We start from the raw sequence: 16,231 nt of genomic DNA, 5'->3' as shown, positions 1-16,231 counted from the left end.
ACTGTGGCCGGAGGACAAGAGGTAGGGAGACTTTTCACCACATACCCTCTTGTACCTTTTGAGTTTTGAACCGTGTGGATGAATATATTCCTTATGCAAAAATAAATAAAATGAAGATTTTTTTTTTTTTTTTACCAACCACACCAGACACCCAACAGTTGTTCAAGAAGACAGTGAGGAAAGATTGGTTATCTCGACTTCTAGAGAGGGGGGTCCCCTGCCTTCCCCCAGCTCCACCCCCTCCAGGGCACAGGGTGGCACCTGTGACACCTGTGTCTGTTCCAAGGTCCAGGAGAGGGGCCACCTCTGACCTCTGATGTCCCCAGGCCCCTCCCTTCTTCAGCTGGGAACACTTTTTACTTAAAAATACCTTTTATTTTAAACCCATCAATTCTCTCTCTCTCATACACACACCCACACTCATGCACAGACACGCACACATCCTCTGTCAACAACAGTCTTTGTTTTTCCAAAAGTTCTGCCTTGTCTCTGACCAGCCAGGGCTCGGGCCGGCTGCATGGGTCCTCACGGCTCTCCAGGGTGGGGTGGAGATGTCCCAGGGGGCCTGCTCATAGGGTCATGGGCCCAGGCCATTGTCCTCTGGTCCCTACACAAAGAAGGGACCTGGGTTCAGCTCCTGGGGTCTTCCCCTGTTCGCCCGGTGGTTGGCCTCTGGCCTCCTTCTCAGGGTCCTGCTTGGAACAAATGACACAGGGGTCCAGGCTCATCTCCGAGGCACTCGAACTGGGGCCACCCCCCTCACCTTCAAGCAGCTGCCCCCCAGGTCACGACGGCTACCCTGCAGGAAGAGAGAAAGAGGTATTAGGGGGTTCAGCTGGGTCATCATGAACACTGGAACTAACCTCTGTGTCCAGCAATAGGGGACTTGATAAAAAAAAAATCAGTTAGCTACACAATCAAGCTCTTGCAGAAGGCAGAAGAAACTCTATATGGACTAACAGGGGATGACTCTTTATGGACTAATATCGTTTGAGGACGAAAGCAAGGACTGAGTGCATGTTCCTGTGTGCTGAGATGTCCAGAGAGAAGGGCACACGGGAAATCACTAACGGGTTTCCTCAGAGGAGAGGAATGTGATGAGGAGACAGGATGGGAAGAAGCCTTTTTTTTTTTTTTAACTCTATATACTTTTTTACTTTTTTCATTTCTTCCTCGTGTGATTTGTTGCTTTAAAAAAAAATCCAATATAGTTTAAATCATAGTATTTTACACTCAAGGTCAGAACACACCCCACAGTGGTTCTCCCTCTGCCTGGCTGTATACCCAGTGGCCTACTCGTCAACCTCAAAAGTAGATTCTGGAATTCCGGCCTCCCTGCCTTCATTCAGGGTGTTCCCTCTGCCAGGAATATGCTCTCTGGTCCTATCCGAGGAAGATTTCTCTATTCCTGCAATTCCTAGCACTGCTTGCCTTTCTGGGGCCAGGATAAAGCCCAGAAGGGGAAGATGGGGTGTCTCTTGTGTTCTCCCATCAGGCTGGGAGCTCAAGGGGGTGGTCGGGGAAAGTCTTTCCCTCTGTAGTCCCAGTTCCAGCCCAGGGACTGGCGTGGAGCAGTTGCCAACCAACGCTGCTTGGATAAGGGTGTCCACTGGAAGACAGGGTAATGGTGGCTGCCCTGGAAGCCACCTGTCCCTCGCGCTGCAGGGGCAGTCTCTACCCACTGTCCTGAGGTCTGACATGTGGGTTTCATCCTCACTGTTAGCCAGCGAGATCACGGGCCTTAGCGTACCCCCTCTGTTGCAGCCTCCAGCGTTGCATGGCTGGCTCAGAGGCACCCAGCCAGTTGGTAAAAAGGGCTGGGCTAGAAAAATCCATGTTGTCCAACAGTCTGTCCCGTTTCTAAGACACAGTGGTGTCTGAAATCCCACTGTAAATGCTCACCCCCGAGCCTGACTAGGAGATAATGGGACCGGCATTTTTCTCAGCCATCTGAGGTCAGAAACAGCTGACCATCTCGGAGCTCTGCCCGCTGCCCCGCTCCACTCCTGGGCCCAGGTTGGGGCAGATCCATCCAGATGCGAGCCCAGCCTCCCTTGAGGCTCTCCGGGCCCAGGGACAGTGTGTTCATTCACAGGCAGGGCTATTTTGAGGGCTGAGGCCACAGTCCCAGCAGAGCCTGGGGCTTGGGCTTCTCAGACAAACTCTGGCAAGAGTGGCTGAGAAGGGCGGATGGGGGTGGGGGGTGTAGTGTTGAGGTTGGAGGACAGAAAACCGGCCTCCCACCTTTTCACTCTAAGTCCTCAGGGTAAGGGAGAGCCACCTCTACCCCAGGTCTGGCAGTCATTGCGAGACCTGTGTCCCCTGAGGATGCTGGGACTGTTCAGCTCCCTGAACCTCAGTGTCTTCATCTATGAAATGGGGACAAAATGATTCTACTTGCCACCCCAGGGTGCAATGAAATGCAACTGCAGCTGTGAAGGAGGCTTGTAAACTGCCAAATGCATTTAGGAGAAGCCTTGACTAGGCCCCAGCTTCTCTGTCTCTTTGTGCCTCAGCGCCAAGGGCTCTGGGAAGCACTGTGGTTAGGAGGTGGCTAGAGTGAAACAGATCTGGGCTTCAACCCCTGCTCTGCCTTGGATTACCTGTCAGACCTCAGGCAAGTGACTTCAGCTCACTGGGCCTCGGTTTCCCCATGTGTAAAGTTAGCTACCGTGAGGACTGCACGCGTTAACACGGGTAAAGCCCTTACTTAGCACAGTGTCAGGAATATAGTTAAGTGTTCGATGAATGTTCACAAGTATTAACATCAGCATCATCTGGTGATGGCACCTCCTTGCCCCGCTGCCCTCTGTGCCACCTCTGCTCCTGAGCTGGTACGCCAAGTGGGGAAGGCCGTACAAGACGATCCGAGCTGACCCCCACCCCCAGGTGACAAAAGGGAAAACAGGGCAGAGACAAGAACCTCCCCTTGCTATTTCTACCACAGAGGGCCACACCTAACCCCTCCTTAAACAGGAAAATGCTAAAGGGAGCTATTTCTATGGTGACCCCAACCCCAGACCAGCCAGCTGGGAACGAGGTGGTGGCTCAGGGTGAAGGGATAGGGTCTGGGGCCTTGGAGCTCTCTGGTCACCAAAGCTGAGAAGGAAGGCTCCCACAGGCTCCCCAAGACAGCCAGTTTTCTTCTAGTCGAGTCCTCAAGTCTTTGCGGGCCAGAGCCAGCCAGGATCACCCCTTTTGCTTATTCCCAGAGGAGCCTGTGTGCTTGAGAGCATGGCTTCCACAGCCAAATTTGGCTGGGTTCTAGGTCCTGTAGACAGATCCTAGGGAAGCAGCCAGACCCAGGCGAGGCCCTGTGATCTGTGGGACAGGCCTGAGACCAGCAGAGAAGCCCCCAGCCTACCTGCTGTGGGGGGCAGGCACCTGATGGACACACACTCTCCCCGAGGGCCCTCCCACACGAACCTTTCCCACGTCCCCGTTGGGCAGGCCTGAGTTCGAATCCTGACTCCATCATGGGCCGTGTCTCTGAACCAGTGACAGCATCTCTAAGCAGTTGGGGATAACCAGAGCACCTCCTTCCCCAGCTGCTGGAGGGTTTTAAAGGTAACACGTGGAGAGCACTTAGCACGAGAGATCAGTGCTCATCAAGACTGCTGACACTGATGTCACTGGCCAGTCTTCACCTTCCTTCTATGCGTTGCCACCTTCAACGTCTACCCTTTTCCTTTTCTAGGCTCTAGCTCCCACTGTGTCCTGCTCCTAGAACATCTTCCCCTACTGCCTCAACCTGCCTGCTTCCAACCCCAAGCCTCTGTCAGGAACTTAGCCACTGGGTCAGGGGCTTCCTCCGGCCCTGACAGTCCCTTTGTGCACATCAGACCTCCCCATCAGACCACAACATCGCTGTTTTCACCTCCAGGCCCTGCCCTGGCCCAGCACTGGGAGTTCCTGACAGTGGTGGATGGGCATCCACAACCTGCTTCTCTGGGAATGTTTTCAGAGTCGACAAAAAACAGCTGTCGGGTAGTTAAGGTTTGCCGAACTGAGTGAATAGGTGAAAAGCAGTCAGGGAGTATTGCCGAGGGCCCACAGACCAGGGCCCACAGCTGGGAGGATCAGGGACCCTGGAGAGAGTTCAAATCGGAACCGAAAAAGACTGACTTAGGGAAACTGAGGCAGCAATGGCAGGTGAGAGGCCAGAAGGGGGTGGTCTGAGGCCAGGACACAGAGGCTTCCCCAGAACAGAGTGAAGAGGGGAGCCGGGGAAGTTGTGAGAACCAAAGACTAGGGGACCCAGAGGCATGACTCCAATCCCCCATGACTTTTTTTTTTTTTTGATTTTGATTTTATACTGGAGCATAGTTGATTAACAATGTTGTGTTAGTTTCCGGTGTACAGCAAAGTGATTCAGTTATACCTATACATGTATCTATTCTTTTTCAAATCTTTTCCCCATTTAGGTTATTACAGAATACTGAGCAGAGTTCCCTGTGCTCCCATACTCTTTCATTTTCCAAAAGGCCACAGGGACCAGTCAGGGACTCTCTCAGCCTCAGTTTCCCCAGCTGTAAATAGTAGCTGATAGAATCCAAAGCTGTCACAAGACCAAGCCTCCTTATTCTAAGAAAAGCCCAGGCCAGAAAGGGGAAAGGCTGAGGATGAAGCAGGCTCCTTGGGGCCTGTGCAGGAGGGCCAGCTTTCAACCAGGAGCACCCCCCAGCAACCTCTGCTGCTACTCAGCCCCGTCCGTCCCCTACCAGCCCGGTTCTCATCCTTACTTAGGACAGACCACAGAAGCTTACCTCCAGCTCTGCCGGCTGACTCAACAGTGCCCTTCCCCAGCACTCCATCTCTTTGGGGGCTGGGTATCCTCAAGAGACCCCCTGCTTCACACCTACCGCTCATCAGCTGGGCACCTCAGGCTCTTGACTGGGGGCGTGCATCCCCTTTTCTTCTCAGTCTCCTGCCCTTGGGTCAGTCTCAGGATACGGGACAATTATTTTACGGTAAGGGCAGCTCAGGGCAACACATACCCAGCAAACCCAGAGCCTGCATTCTGGCTTTCGAGCTGTGTAATATGGGCACCCCTCTGAGCCCCAGGTCCTCACCAGTGATAAAACGGGCAGAACTACCTGCCTGACGGGGTTCTTGTGAAGGTAAAAAGAAAACCAGGAACGCGCGCCCATACATAGGAAGAGCTCAATAAATGACAGCCTTTGTTATGATTTCCCCACACGCTCTTCCCAGCACACTCCTAGTGGGAGGGGGTGTCCTTCGATGAGCAATCTCCATCCTCTAAATCACGCCCGAGCTCTGGGCTTCCCTGCACCCCTTGTTTGGGGAACATTGTGAGCGGTTCTGTTCCACACCAAACTCTGGGCCTGGAGGGCTGCACCCCCGACGACTCCACGTCTCTTCCCCCTCTCTTCATTGGGGTCTCGGCCCCTCTTTTGCTCCGTAAGAGGCCCGTTCCCTGACCCTGCGGCCGCAGTACTGGAGCGCCGCGCGCACTCACCCCCTTGCGCTGGTTGCTGAGGCAGAAGGTGCAGATGGAACGCGGCTGGCGGCCGCCGTCGGGGGCGGCTGGGACCGCGCTCTTGGCGGTGCCCGCCGCTCGGAAGCACGGCTGCCCGTCGTCGGCCGCGTCGCCCAGCAGCAGCACGTTGGCCAGGTGCGCGATGTAGCTGGACGCCAAGCGCAGCGTCTCAATCTTGGATAGCTTGCGGTCCACCGGCTCGGTGGGGATGAGCGTGCGCAGCGCCGTGAAGGCCGTGTTCACGCTCTGCGTGCGGTCCCGCTCCCGCGCGTTGGCCGCCTGCCGCTGTCGCACCACCACCACCGGGCCCGCGCTGCTGGACGCCCGCCGCCCGCCCCCGGGGCCCGGGCCGCGCCGTGCCGCCTCCAGGCCCTCGCAGCAGCCGAACGACTGGTCGGAGGCGTCGCTCTCGCTGCGGTTCTCCTCGTCCTCGCTCAGTAGCCGCACGTCCGGGTACAGCACGTGCGCGCCGACGGGGCGCAGCAGCGCGAACGCCATGGGCGGCCGGCCGCTTCCCTTGGTGCGCAGCGCCCCAGCGTCTGCCGCGCCCCGCCGTGCGCTCCCGCGCGCTCCCACGGCTCAGCTGGCCACCGCCTTATAGCCGAGGGAGGGGCCAGTCCCGAGGCCGCCCCGGCCGGGGCGGGGGATTCCGCCCTGGCCAATGGGGAGGCGCCCGCCGCGCCCCGGCCAATGGCTACGGGCCCTTCGCCCCAGTTCCCCAGGTTGAAAGCGGCCCGCGAGCTGGTGGCACGCCCTGAAGGCTCTGGATCCCCGCGGGCGAGCGGGGCAAAAGCCGGGGGTCGGGGTGGGTTGGGTGGGTGGAGTGGGCTGTGCCCAGATCCGGACTCATCTTCAGCCTAGACCGCAGGGCTGCGGGCAGGTCCCTTCTCCTCTCCTGGCTTCAGTTTCCTCATTCGAAAATAAGATTGTAGAGAAAGCAACTCGGGTTTTTCCTCCCTCAAATTCTAATACTGTGGTTCTGCAACTTTCGTGTAAGAATTAGGTAAGGGGGGGCTTTTGACTTGATAAATTCCCGGATTCCCCCAGTCTGATTCAGCCGACCCAGGATTTTTCATTATGTACAGGATGGTGGTGTCAGTGGAGAACAGTTGGAGAAACACTATAAACTTTCCAAATAAGGACTCGATGGTGTCACATCCCTGACGACAAACTTAAAAAAAAAAAAAAAAAAAAAAAGCAGAACAAAACACACAAACGCCAGTAACTCCATTCGTTCATTTATTCAACAAATATTTATTGGGTCCCTGCTATGCCAGGCACGGTTTTAGGTGAGAATAGAAATGTGAACAAAACAAACTCTTTGCTTTCACAGAGTTGACATTTTGGTTGAGGTCCTACCACCAAAATGGTTGTGCCAGACACAGTGCTGAGTGCTTTACTGATCTTTACTTTCCTCTGCTGAAGTTGTGGGGAAGAACCTCTGATTTACAGATAAGAGAGCTCTGGCCTTCAGGGTGAGTGAGGGCAGTGGTCCCAGACTGTTTGGGACCCACTATCACCCCTGTCCTGTCTCCACCCCAGTAAAATACAAGTTTCTCTCCCTTACTCCCCACAATCCCATCCTGGACTGCAGCAGCCTCCCTGGCTCCAAATCCACACACTCCCCTTCCCTCTGCTTGAAGTGCCAACACCACCCCCTCAAAAAAACTCACACTTACGAAGTGAGGGGGTGGTGGGGGGGAAATATCTTCCCTCATCGCCTTCCTTCCTTCTGGAAACCTTAGATTGTTCAGCCTGACATCTGACATGTCCTCTTCCTCAGAGGCCCTGGGAAGACTTACTGAGCTGATGATGGTTGTTGGGGTCCCCTTTCCCAGCTCCATCCTGGGGACCGGCCAAGCCTGTGTTTGCTTGGCCTTGACAATAACTTTCTCTTTAGCCCAAATGGCAGCCCGTGCGGCAGAAGGAGCACAGGGAGTGAAGTCGGAAGGTTTCTAGGTGCGTTTTGGCTCCATCTTCCTTCTGGGCATCAGTTTTCTTGACGATGCCTCCCAGCTCTGCCATGCTGTGCATTCCTGTCTCCCAGACCCAGGCCAGAATGGGGGAGAGATGGGGAGCTGGCTGCTGGGAGAGCAGTCCCTGAAGTCTTCAGGCCCTAGGGTCTTCAGGAAGGTCTCTTCCCACACCTGGCTCTCCCCCCTTCATTTGACCGTGACCCCAGCCAGGCTGGGCTTTGGAAAGGAGGAGAAGGAGGCTGCGAGGCCCCCTCCCTGCAGGGCCAGCCCCACACACAGCCCCAGGCCAAGCTGCTGCTTCCTGAGCCGATGAATTATTACCGGGAGATTTCCTTCCCTGTCTGCGCCTCCTCACAGGGGCTCTCGTTCCCTTCACTTTCGCTTCCCCCCCCTCCCCCTCTCTTCTGCTCTGGACCCTCAGGCGGCTTGAAATTCCTCAGTCCAGCCCCCTCCCATTCCAGCACGACCTGGAGGAACCAAATAGGGCGTGAACTGGGCCCGGAAGGTGGGGAGGGGGCTTCCTTGGAAGGCGCTTTCATTCATTCGCTCCTCAGGCAGGTTTTGACACAGGCGACCCTGGGAGTAAAATAAAACCATGAATGAGACTCAGGGCCTTCTGCAGCCCAGAGGGGAAGGCGAGCTGTAAACAAAGAATTCCAGGACAATGTGGTCGGTGCAAGCCTGGGCCTGGCATCAGAGAGACCCGGTTCCGGCCCAAGGTTAGCAGCCTCTTGGAGTCTCAGCTTCCTGCTCTGAAAACGGAGGGGTAATAATAGTACTTATTCCCAGAGCTGATGGTGAGTTTATGCCAGGAATGCCAGGGCCTGGCACACAGAGTGCGAAACACCCGAGAGCAGTTTGTGCTAGTGGTGTCAGGGGCTGGGGCCCGCCGCTGAGGAGCACCCTGCCTCGGAAGGGACTGAACAGCTTGGACTCTTCTAGGACTTGTCCCTGGGAGTGGGGAGGGGGCTCCTGCCACAGTCTCAGCCCACCCGCACAAGGCTTTCAGCTCCTCTCCTCCTCTGTTCCTCACCCTGCGGCAGCCACACGGGCCTCCTTGCTATCCCTGGAGCCCACTCCTGCCCGGCACCCACTGTCCCCAGATATTCCCATAGCTAATTCCCTTATTTCCGTCCCATCTTCCCACAAATCTCATCTCCTCAGGGAGGCCTCCCCTACCCCTCGGCACTCCTCTGGCTCTCCCTCTCCCCTTCCCCTGCTCTACTTCTTTCCAGAGTATTCATCATTACTTCCACTCATTCATTTATTCATTCATCCACAAATGTTAATTGAGTACCTACTATGCACCAGGCACGGTTCTGGGTACTGGGAATACGGTGGCAAACACACTACATATTTATTTGTCTGCCAGCTGTCTATCTGCACCAGAAAATAAGCTTCTTGGGGCAGCGACTTTGTATCAATATTTTGCTCATCTCACTTCCTCCTCACCACAGCCTTCTGAGGTAGGTATTGTTATTCCCATGTTACAGATGAAGAAACTGAGGTTCCGAGAGGGGAAAGTGACTCGCCAAGGTCACTCTGGGGCCAGCGGAGGAACTCAGCTCAGTCTTCCTCAGCCACACGGCCTCTCAGGCAGCCCAGAGGCGTGTGAGGGCTGAGTAGGAGTCCACCAGGTAAGAGGAGGAGGGTCTTACAGGGCGAGAGAACAGCAGCTGGCCCCGGCCTTCCCGACCAGGGCACCCCGGCCTTCAGTCCCGCTGAAGCACTTGCAGTTCCTCCGAGGCACCAGCTTTGCCCTGTGTGTCCACCTCTTCTGGAGACCCATCCCTTCAGGTCTGACCAGACAGACGACCCTACTCCTCCACCAAAGTTCAGTGTAGCTCCTCAGGGAAGCCTGCTTTGTGGCTCCTCCCAAACCTTGGTGCAAAGTCTTGTGCTGACACACTGTGTTTTGACTTCTCTCCCTGATTCCCCACTCCATTTCCCTCCCCCCACAAGTGCACCCACTCTATTTTTTTAAAAACAATTTTTAAAGAGCAATTTTAGGTTTAAACAAAATTGAGAAGTACAGAAATTTCTCATAGACCCCTTGTCCCCACAAATGAATAGCCTCCCTGTTATCAACACCTCCCAGCAGAGTGGTACATTTGTTACAATTGATGAATCTGTTGTACATTGTCACATCATTATCACACAGAGATTCACTCTTGGTGTTGTACATTCTATGGGTTTGGACAAATGTATGCTGACATATATCCATTATTATAGTAGCATACAGAATATTTTCACTGCCCTAGAATTCTGTGTTCTGCCTGATCATCTACACCCCAATCCCTGCAACCACTGATCTTTTTATTGTCTCCATAGTTTTGCCTTTTCCAGAATGTCATAGAGTTAGAATCATACAGTATGTAGCCTTTTCAGATTGACTTCTTTCACTTAGCAATACGTATTTAGTGTTCCTCTATATCTTTTCATGGCTTGAAACCTTTTTTTTTTCTCTTTAGCACTGAATAATATTACCTTGTCTAGAGGTACCACAATTTATCCATTTACCTACTGAGGGACATCTTGGCTGCCTCCAGGTTTTTGCAATTAAGAATCAGGCTGCTATAAACATCTGTGTGCAGGTTTTGGATGGATATAAATTTTCAGTTCCTTTGGGTAAATACCAAGGAGTGCAATTGGTCGATCATATGACAAGAGTATGTTTAATTTTATGAGGAACCACCAAACTGTCTTCCAAAGTGGTTGTACCATTTTGCGTTCCCACCAGCAATAGATAAGAGTTCCTGTTTCTCCACATTCTCGTCAGCATTTGGTATAGTCAGTGTTCCAGGTTGTGGCCATTCTCATAGGTGTGTAGTGATGTGTCATTGTTGTTTTAATTTGCATTTCCCTGATGATGTATGATGTGGAGCATCTTTTCATATGCTTATTTGCCATCTGTATACCTTCTTGAGTGAGGTGTCTGCTAAGGTCTTTGGCCCAATTTTTAATAGGGTTATTTTCTTATGGTTGAGTTTTAAGAGTTCTTTGTATATTTTGGATAACTAGTCCTTTATAAGATGGGTCTTTTGCAAATATTTTCTCCCAGTCTATGGTTTGTCTTGTCATTCTCTTGACATTGTCTTCTGCAGAGCAGAAGTTTATAATCTTAATGAAGTCTAGCTTCTCAATTATTTCTTTCATGGGTCGTGTCTTTGGTATCATATCTAAAATGTCATCTATGTTTTCTCCTATGTTATACTCCAAGAGTTTTATAGTTCTGTGTTTTACATTTAGGCCTAGGATCTATTCTGACTTATTTTTTGTGAAGGGTGTAAGGTCTCTGTCTAGATTCATCTTCCTGCGTGTGGATGTCCAGTTGTTCCAGCACCACTGGCTGAAGAGACTATCTTTGCTCCATTGTATTGCTTTTGCTCCTTTGTCAAAGATCAGTTGACTGTATTTATGTGGGTCTATTTCTGGGCTGTCTGTTCTCTTCCATTGATCTATTTGTCTATTCTTTCACCAATACCACACTTTAAAAATATATATTTATTTATTTATTTAGGCTGCTCCAGGTCTTAGTTGCGGCACGCAGGATCTTTAGTTGTGGCATGTGGACTTCTTAGTTGCGGCATGAGGACTCAGTTATGGCAATGCAGACTCTTTAGTTGCGGCATGTGGCCTCTTAGTTGTGGCATGTGGACTTCTTACTTGTGGCATGCGGATTCCTAGTTGCAGCATGTGGACTCTTAGTTGTGGCACACAGACTCTTTAGTTGCGGCATGCAGACTCTTAGTTGCAGCACGCGGACTCTATAGTTATGACACGTGGACTCTTAGTTGTGGCACGTGGACTCTAGTTGCGGCAGTGGACTTCTTAGTTGCGGCATGCGGACTCTTAGTTGCAGCATGTGGACTCTTGGTTGCGGCATGTGGACCCTTAGCTGTGGCATGCGGACGCTTTAGTTGCGGCATGCGGACTCTTAGTTGTGGTATGCAGACTCTTAGTTGCATCATGCATGTGGGATCTAGTTCCCCAACCAGGGATCGAACCTGGGCCCGCTGCATTGGGAGCATGGAGTCTTACCCACTGGACCACCAGGGAAGTCCCTCCCACACTGTCTTGACTACTGTAGCTTTACTGTAAGTCTTGAAGTCAGGTAGTGTCAGTCCTCTGACGTTCTCCTTTAGTATTGCATTGGATATTCTGGATTTACTCTAATATTTTTGATGTATGTCTTTGAATACGTGGGTGTCCTTATAAAATATAATGGTGCTGCTTTGTGTGAGTGGGTTATTAACTTACACAAATGGTAGTTTGCATAGATTTGTTTCCAGGTTGTTCTATTACTTGTCACTGGTCTCTGTGTGCGGAGTCTAACTGGAGTTCATTGCTTCTCCCTGCTGCTCAGTATGCATGGTGTTCGTGTATCCACCATATGCCTCCTTTGTTTACTCCCTGAACAACGGACACTGTAGTTACCTCCAACTCCCACCTCCCCAAAGCTATGATAACCTGTGGTGCATGACTCCTGTGTGTGTTTCTCTGGCATATACACCCAGAAGGAGGATTCTGGAAGTGGAGAGAATACACATAGCCTAAGTGCTGTCTGACTACATTTCAAGATGGGTGCTGCAGTCCACATGTCCAGCAGGGCATGTGGGATCACTTTCCCCCACATCATCCCTGGCACTTGGAATTATCTGACTTTCTGTTTTAATCTGAATTTCTCTGAAGACAGAGAAGTGGCTTGTTTTCCATCTCACTGTGCTTGCGTTCCCAACTAGACTATGAATTCTCCAGGGCAGGGAAGTTATCCCAGAATCTTAGGCCAGATCCTGGATATTGTGGACAATAGTGAATGCTTATTGTATGAATGAATGAGTTAAAAGGCTGATACACAGCCTCCTAAACCTACTTTGTACCAAACCTTGACCTAGATGGTAGTGGTACAAGTGTTTGTGTGTTAACAAAGGGACACACAAAAGAGGACAAAAAGTCCTACACCTCAATCTACTTGGAAAAAAAGACCAATGATAGTTAGCATTTAATGCAGGCCTACTTTGTGCCAAGAGTTCATAGATATATTAATCACAATCTTAAGTCCAGTTAGGCAAAATAAAAGTGTATTTCTCTTTCACATTCAAGGCATTTGCAGGTAGGGCTGATGTGGCATTCTATAGTATATATAGCCTCCGATGATCCTTGTTTCCTGGTGTTACTCCCTTGTGTAGATACCTCCCCCCATTGAATCAGATCTGACTTGTATGGCAGAAATGACAGCATGTGACCTCTGAATCTAGGTGATAAAGGTATAGGCAGGTTCCATTCCAGACCACAGTAATAAAATCAATATTGCAAAAAATTGAACCACACAAATTTTTTTGTTTCCCAGTGCATATAAAAGTCATGTTTACACTATATTGTAGTCTATTAAGTGTGGAATGGCATTAGGTCTAGAACATACCTTAGTTTAAAAATAATGCTGGGGGCTTCCCTGGTGGTGCAGTGGTTGAGAGTCCGCCTGCCGGTGCAGGGGACACGGGTTCGTGCCCTGGTCTGGGAGGATCCTGCATGCCGCAGGGCGGCTGGGCCCGTGAGCCATGGCTGCTGGGCCTCGCGTCCGGAGCCTGTGCTCCGTGATGGGAGAGGCCACAACAGTGAGAGGCCCGCGTACTGAAAAAAAAAAAAAAAAAAAAATGGTTTTAGAAAAATGGCACCAATAGACTTGCTTGACGAAGGGTTGCCATAAATCTTCAATTTGTAAAAAACGCATCATCTGTGAAGTGCAATAAAGGGAAAAGGTCTGCCTGTATTTAGTTTCTGCCTTGTTCCCTTGAATCACGGAGATGGGAGCCACCGTGCTATGACACATTCAAGTTGTCCTGAGGAGAGACCCGTATAGAGAGGAACTGAGGCCCCCCAGCCCACAGCCAGCACCAACTTGGAACCTTCTGAGTGAGCTTCCTTTGATGTGGATTCTGGATTCCTGACCTGCAAGAACTGTGAAAAATAACAAAGAAAGAAATATAAAGATAATAAATAATCATTGATATTATAAGCCCCTAAGTTTAGGGTATTTTGTTATGTAACATTAACTCACTAAAGCAGATGGTGTCAGGGACCCAGGCTCTGCCTATCTTTTTGCTCTCTTATATGCGACTTCCACTCCCTAGGTTGTCTCATGGACCAGTATGGCTGCTGGAGTCATTCTGTCAGCATTCCAACTGGCGAAAAGGAGAAAAAGGCAGAGGAAGGAAGGGCGCACTTCATCAGTTGAGGACACTTGTCTGGGAGTTATAGCCTCACTTCTGCTCACATCCCATTGGCCAGACCTTGTCATTTGACCATACTTTACTGAAAAGGAGGCTAAGAAATGTAGTCTTCATTGGTGGGTTTCTTTTAGTATAGAAGAGTGGAAGAATAGATTCCAGAAGCAACTAGTGATGCCTGCCAGAGGTGTTATCTCTGGATATAAAACAGTGTCACATGGTTAAATCTGCAGATTCAGGAGCCTGTCTGTGTTCAGCTCTGCCACTTACCATCCCTGTGATCTTGAAAAATTTACTGAATTTCTCTGTGCCTCAGTTTCCTCGTCTGTGAAACATGGGTTATAAGAGAGCTTGCCTTTAGAGGGTTATTGTGAAGATTAAATGACTCAAAATATGTAGCGTTTGTACCAGTCCTGGCACTTGGCATGTGCTGTATAAGTGTTAACTGTTACCATCATTTAATCCTTATAAGAGGTTTTCTCAATTTGGCCTGATAGCAATTTTTCCCACTTTCATCATCCCATTGAAATTCTTAGAGAGCAAGATACCCAGGGCAGTACCCGGCACCTTATATGCATCCAGAAATATCTGTTGAATAAACATTTAAACTGTCCTTCCATAGAGACGCCAGGTTTTGTTTTGTTCTGTTGTTCTGTTCAGGTTAATGAAAAGTGCCATTGACCCCATCCATGTGGTTCCTCTGGTGTGGAGCTGGTGTCTTTGATTCTATCAAAAGAGCTCAGTCTATCTAAGGTCCCTCCAGGCCCCTTTTTTTTTGCCATGCTGAGCAGCACACGCGGGATCTTAGTTCCCCGACCAGGGATGTATTTATTTATTTATTTGGTTGTGCCAGGTCTTAGTTGTGGCAGCGGGCTCCTTAGTTGTGGCATGCGAACTCTCAGTTGTGGCATGCATGTGGGATCTAGTTCCCTGAACCTGGGCCCCCTGCACTGGGAGCACGGAGTCTTAACCACTGGACTGCCAGGGAAGTCCCCAGGCCATTATTTTTAGGAGTGAATTCTTGGGAACTCTAGTTCTGGAAGATGCCCAGAGTTCCATGATAAGAAAAAGTCTGGGAAACTGCATTTTGCATCTGCCATCTAGAGAGGTGCAGACATTAACATATTAAACGAGAAACCCTGCATAAGTAACCTCCTTAGGTCTCATTTCAGTTTTCATTTTCTAGATTTATTTGACCACAGACTCTCCCCCACAACCCCCCCACCCCGCCCTGCACAGACACCCAGTAGAGAACACAGTTCAGTGGACATTTCTCCAACTGTTGTCAATGACAACCACCTTGGTGTGAGGGGGTATCCCATTCTTTCTTGAGAGCTCATTGAATAGGGGTGACAGGGGAGTGAGCAGGTAGGTGCTGTACCAGGCAGAGCTGCGTTAAGAGAGGGATTACAGGCATTTTCCCGGAGCCCCACTCTCTAGAGGACACCAAAACATCATTAGAAAGGTAACAGGTTGTGGGGGAAATGTGTTTCTTGGCACTTCTATCAGGGAAAGAGCAATGAAAATGGAAAGAATAATATTGAGGGATTACTATATGCCAGACAGTCTTCTAAACACTTGTAGGCATTTTCTCATTTAATCCTCAGAGCAGCCCCGTGAACTAAGTACTATTAATATTCCCGCTTAACAGATGAGTAGAGTCAGGAACAGAGAGATTAAGTAACTTGCCTAAGGTCGCACAGCTAGCGAGTGACAGGAATTCTTTGATAAATGGCTTATGTTGGGGATGAGGAGGGAAGAGCTGCACTCTAGGGTAGTTTAAACTCAGATGCTCACAAAACTCTACCCCGGGGGGAATCAGCCTGTTAACGGCAGTGTTCTGGTTTTGTGGAGTAGGGGATACAAATTTGGGACCAAGGTGGAATTGCTCAATAATAGAGAAGAGGCGGCTGTGGCCATGGGTGTTCTCCTTCAGCTCCATCCCTCTAAAGGAATATCAGTCTGATGTTTAGAGACCATCAAGTTGAAGAAAGTACTAGATAATTTAGCCTGCCCAGGTACCCGCCTGGTTCAAGTTGGCCCTAATACCAGTGCCAGGTGACACAGAGTCAACAAGATGATGGAGAAATTCAAGACTTGCTGAATGAAGCCGCTGTTTAGTGAATCCTTTGAAAATTCAAAGAGTCCTATTAAAAGTCCTCAAGGCTGAGTGTCAGGGGCAGGGACCCTATTCTCAGCCCAGCTGCTGACTGTGCCTGGGGGCACTTCTCCTCCCCTCTGCAGGCTACATGGTGCAGGGGGTGCAAGTTGGGGAGTGGGCCCCTGAGGACTCTGATGTAGACAGATCATGCTACCCCAGCCCAGCCCAGCCATTAGGATTTCAGAGAATGAAATCAGAGACCCAGTGCTGTCCAGAGAGGCTTCCTGAGGGTGGTGGCCTGGATCAAGTTTAGGGCACCACAGCTACCTTAAATAAGGGAGCCCCATGATGAAGTTGTGTTTCAGTCTAACCTCAGTTGTCAATAGCGATGCTGGCACAACAGGTGCATTTGTGGGTTGTCCTCCTG

At 50.7% G+C, this 16,231-nt stretch overlaps 1 protein-coding gene across 1 annotated transcript; it reads right to left on the bottom strand.

The window, feature by feature from the left end:
- Nucleotides 1-353: 353 nt before the first annotated feature.
- Nucleotides 354-6,062, bottom strand: TCF15 (transcription factor 15). The gene is made up of 2 exons (XM_065893009.1): nt 5,480-6,062; nt 354-799 (listed from the first exon to the last, which is right to left on the bottom strand). The coding sequence occupies exons 1-2, from the start codon at nt 5,996-5,998 to the stop codon at nt 725-727; spliced, it is 594 nt and encodes a 197-aa protein (XP_065749081.1). The 5' UTR covers nt 5,999-6,062; the 3' UTR covers nt 354-724.
- Nucleotides 6,063-16,231: the final 10,169 nt, after the last annotated feature.

This window comes from Phocoena phocoena, chromosome 15 (genome assembly GCF_963924675.1).
Source record: "Phocoena phocoena chromosome 15, mPhoPho1.1, whole genome shotgun sequence".
Taxonomy (NCBI): Eukaryota; Metazoa; Chordata; class Mammalia; order Artiodactyla; family Phocoenidae; genus Phocoena; species Phocoena phocoena.
This window is presented reverse-complemented; position numbering and strand designations above follow the sequence as displayed.

Bases quoted from the DNA above. Each gene is read 5' to 3' on its own strand.
- TCF15 (XM_065893009.1), bottom strand. From the start codon at position 5,998: ATGGCGTTCGCGCTGCTGCGCCCCGTCGGCGCGCACGTGCTGTACCCG. The intron at 800-5,479 runs GTGAGTGCGCGC...CTCTTCCTGCAG, and splicing joins TCAGCAACCAGCGCAAGGGG to GGTAGCCGTCGTGACCTGGG.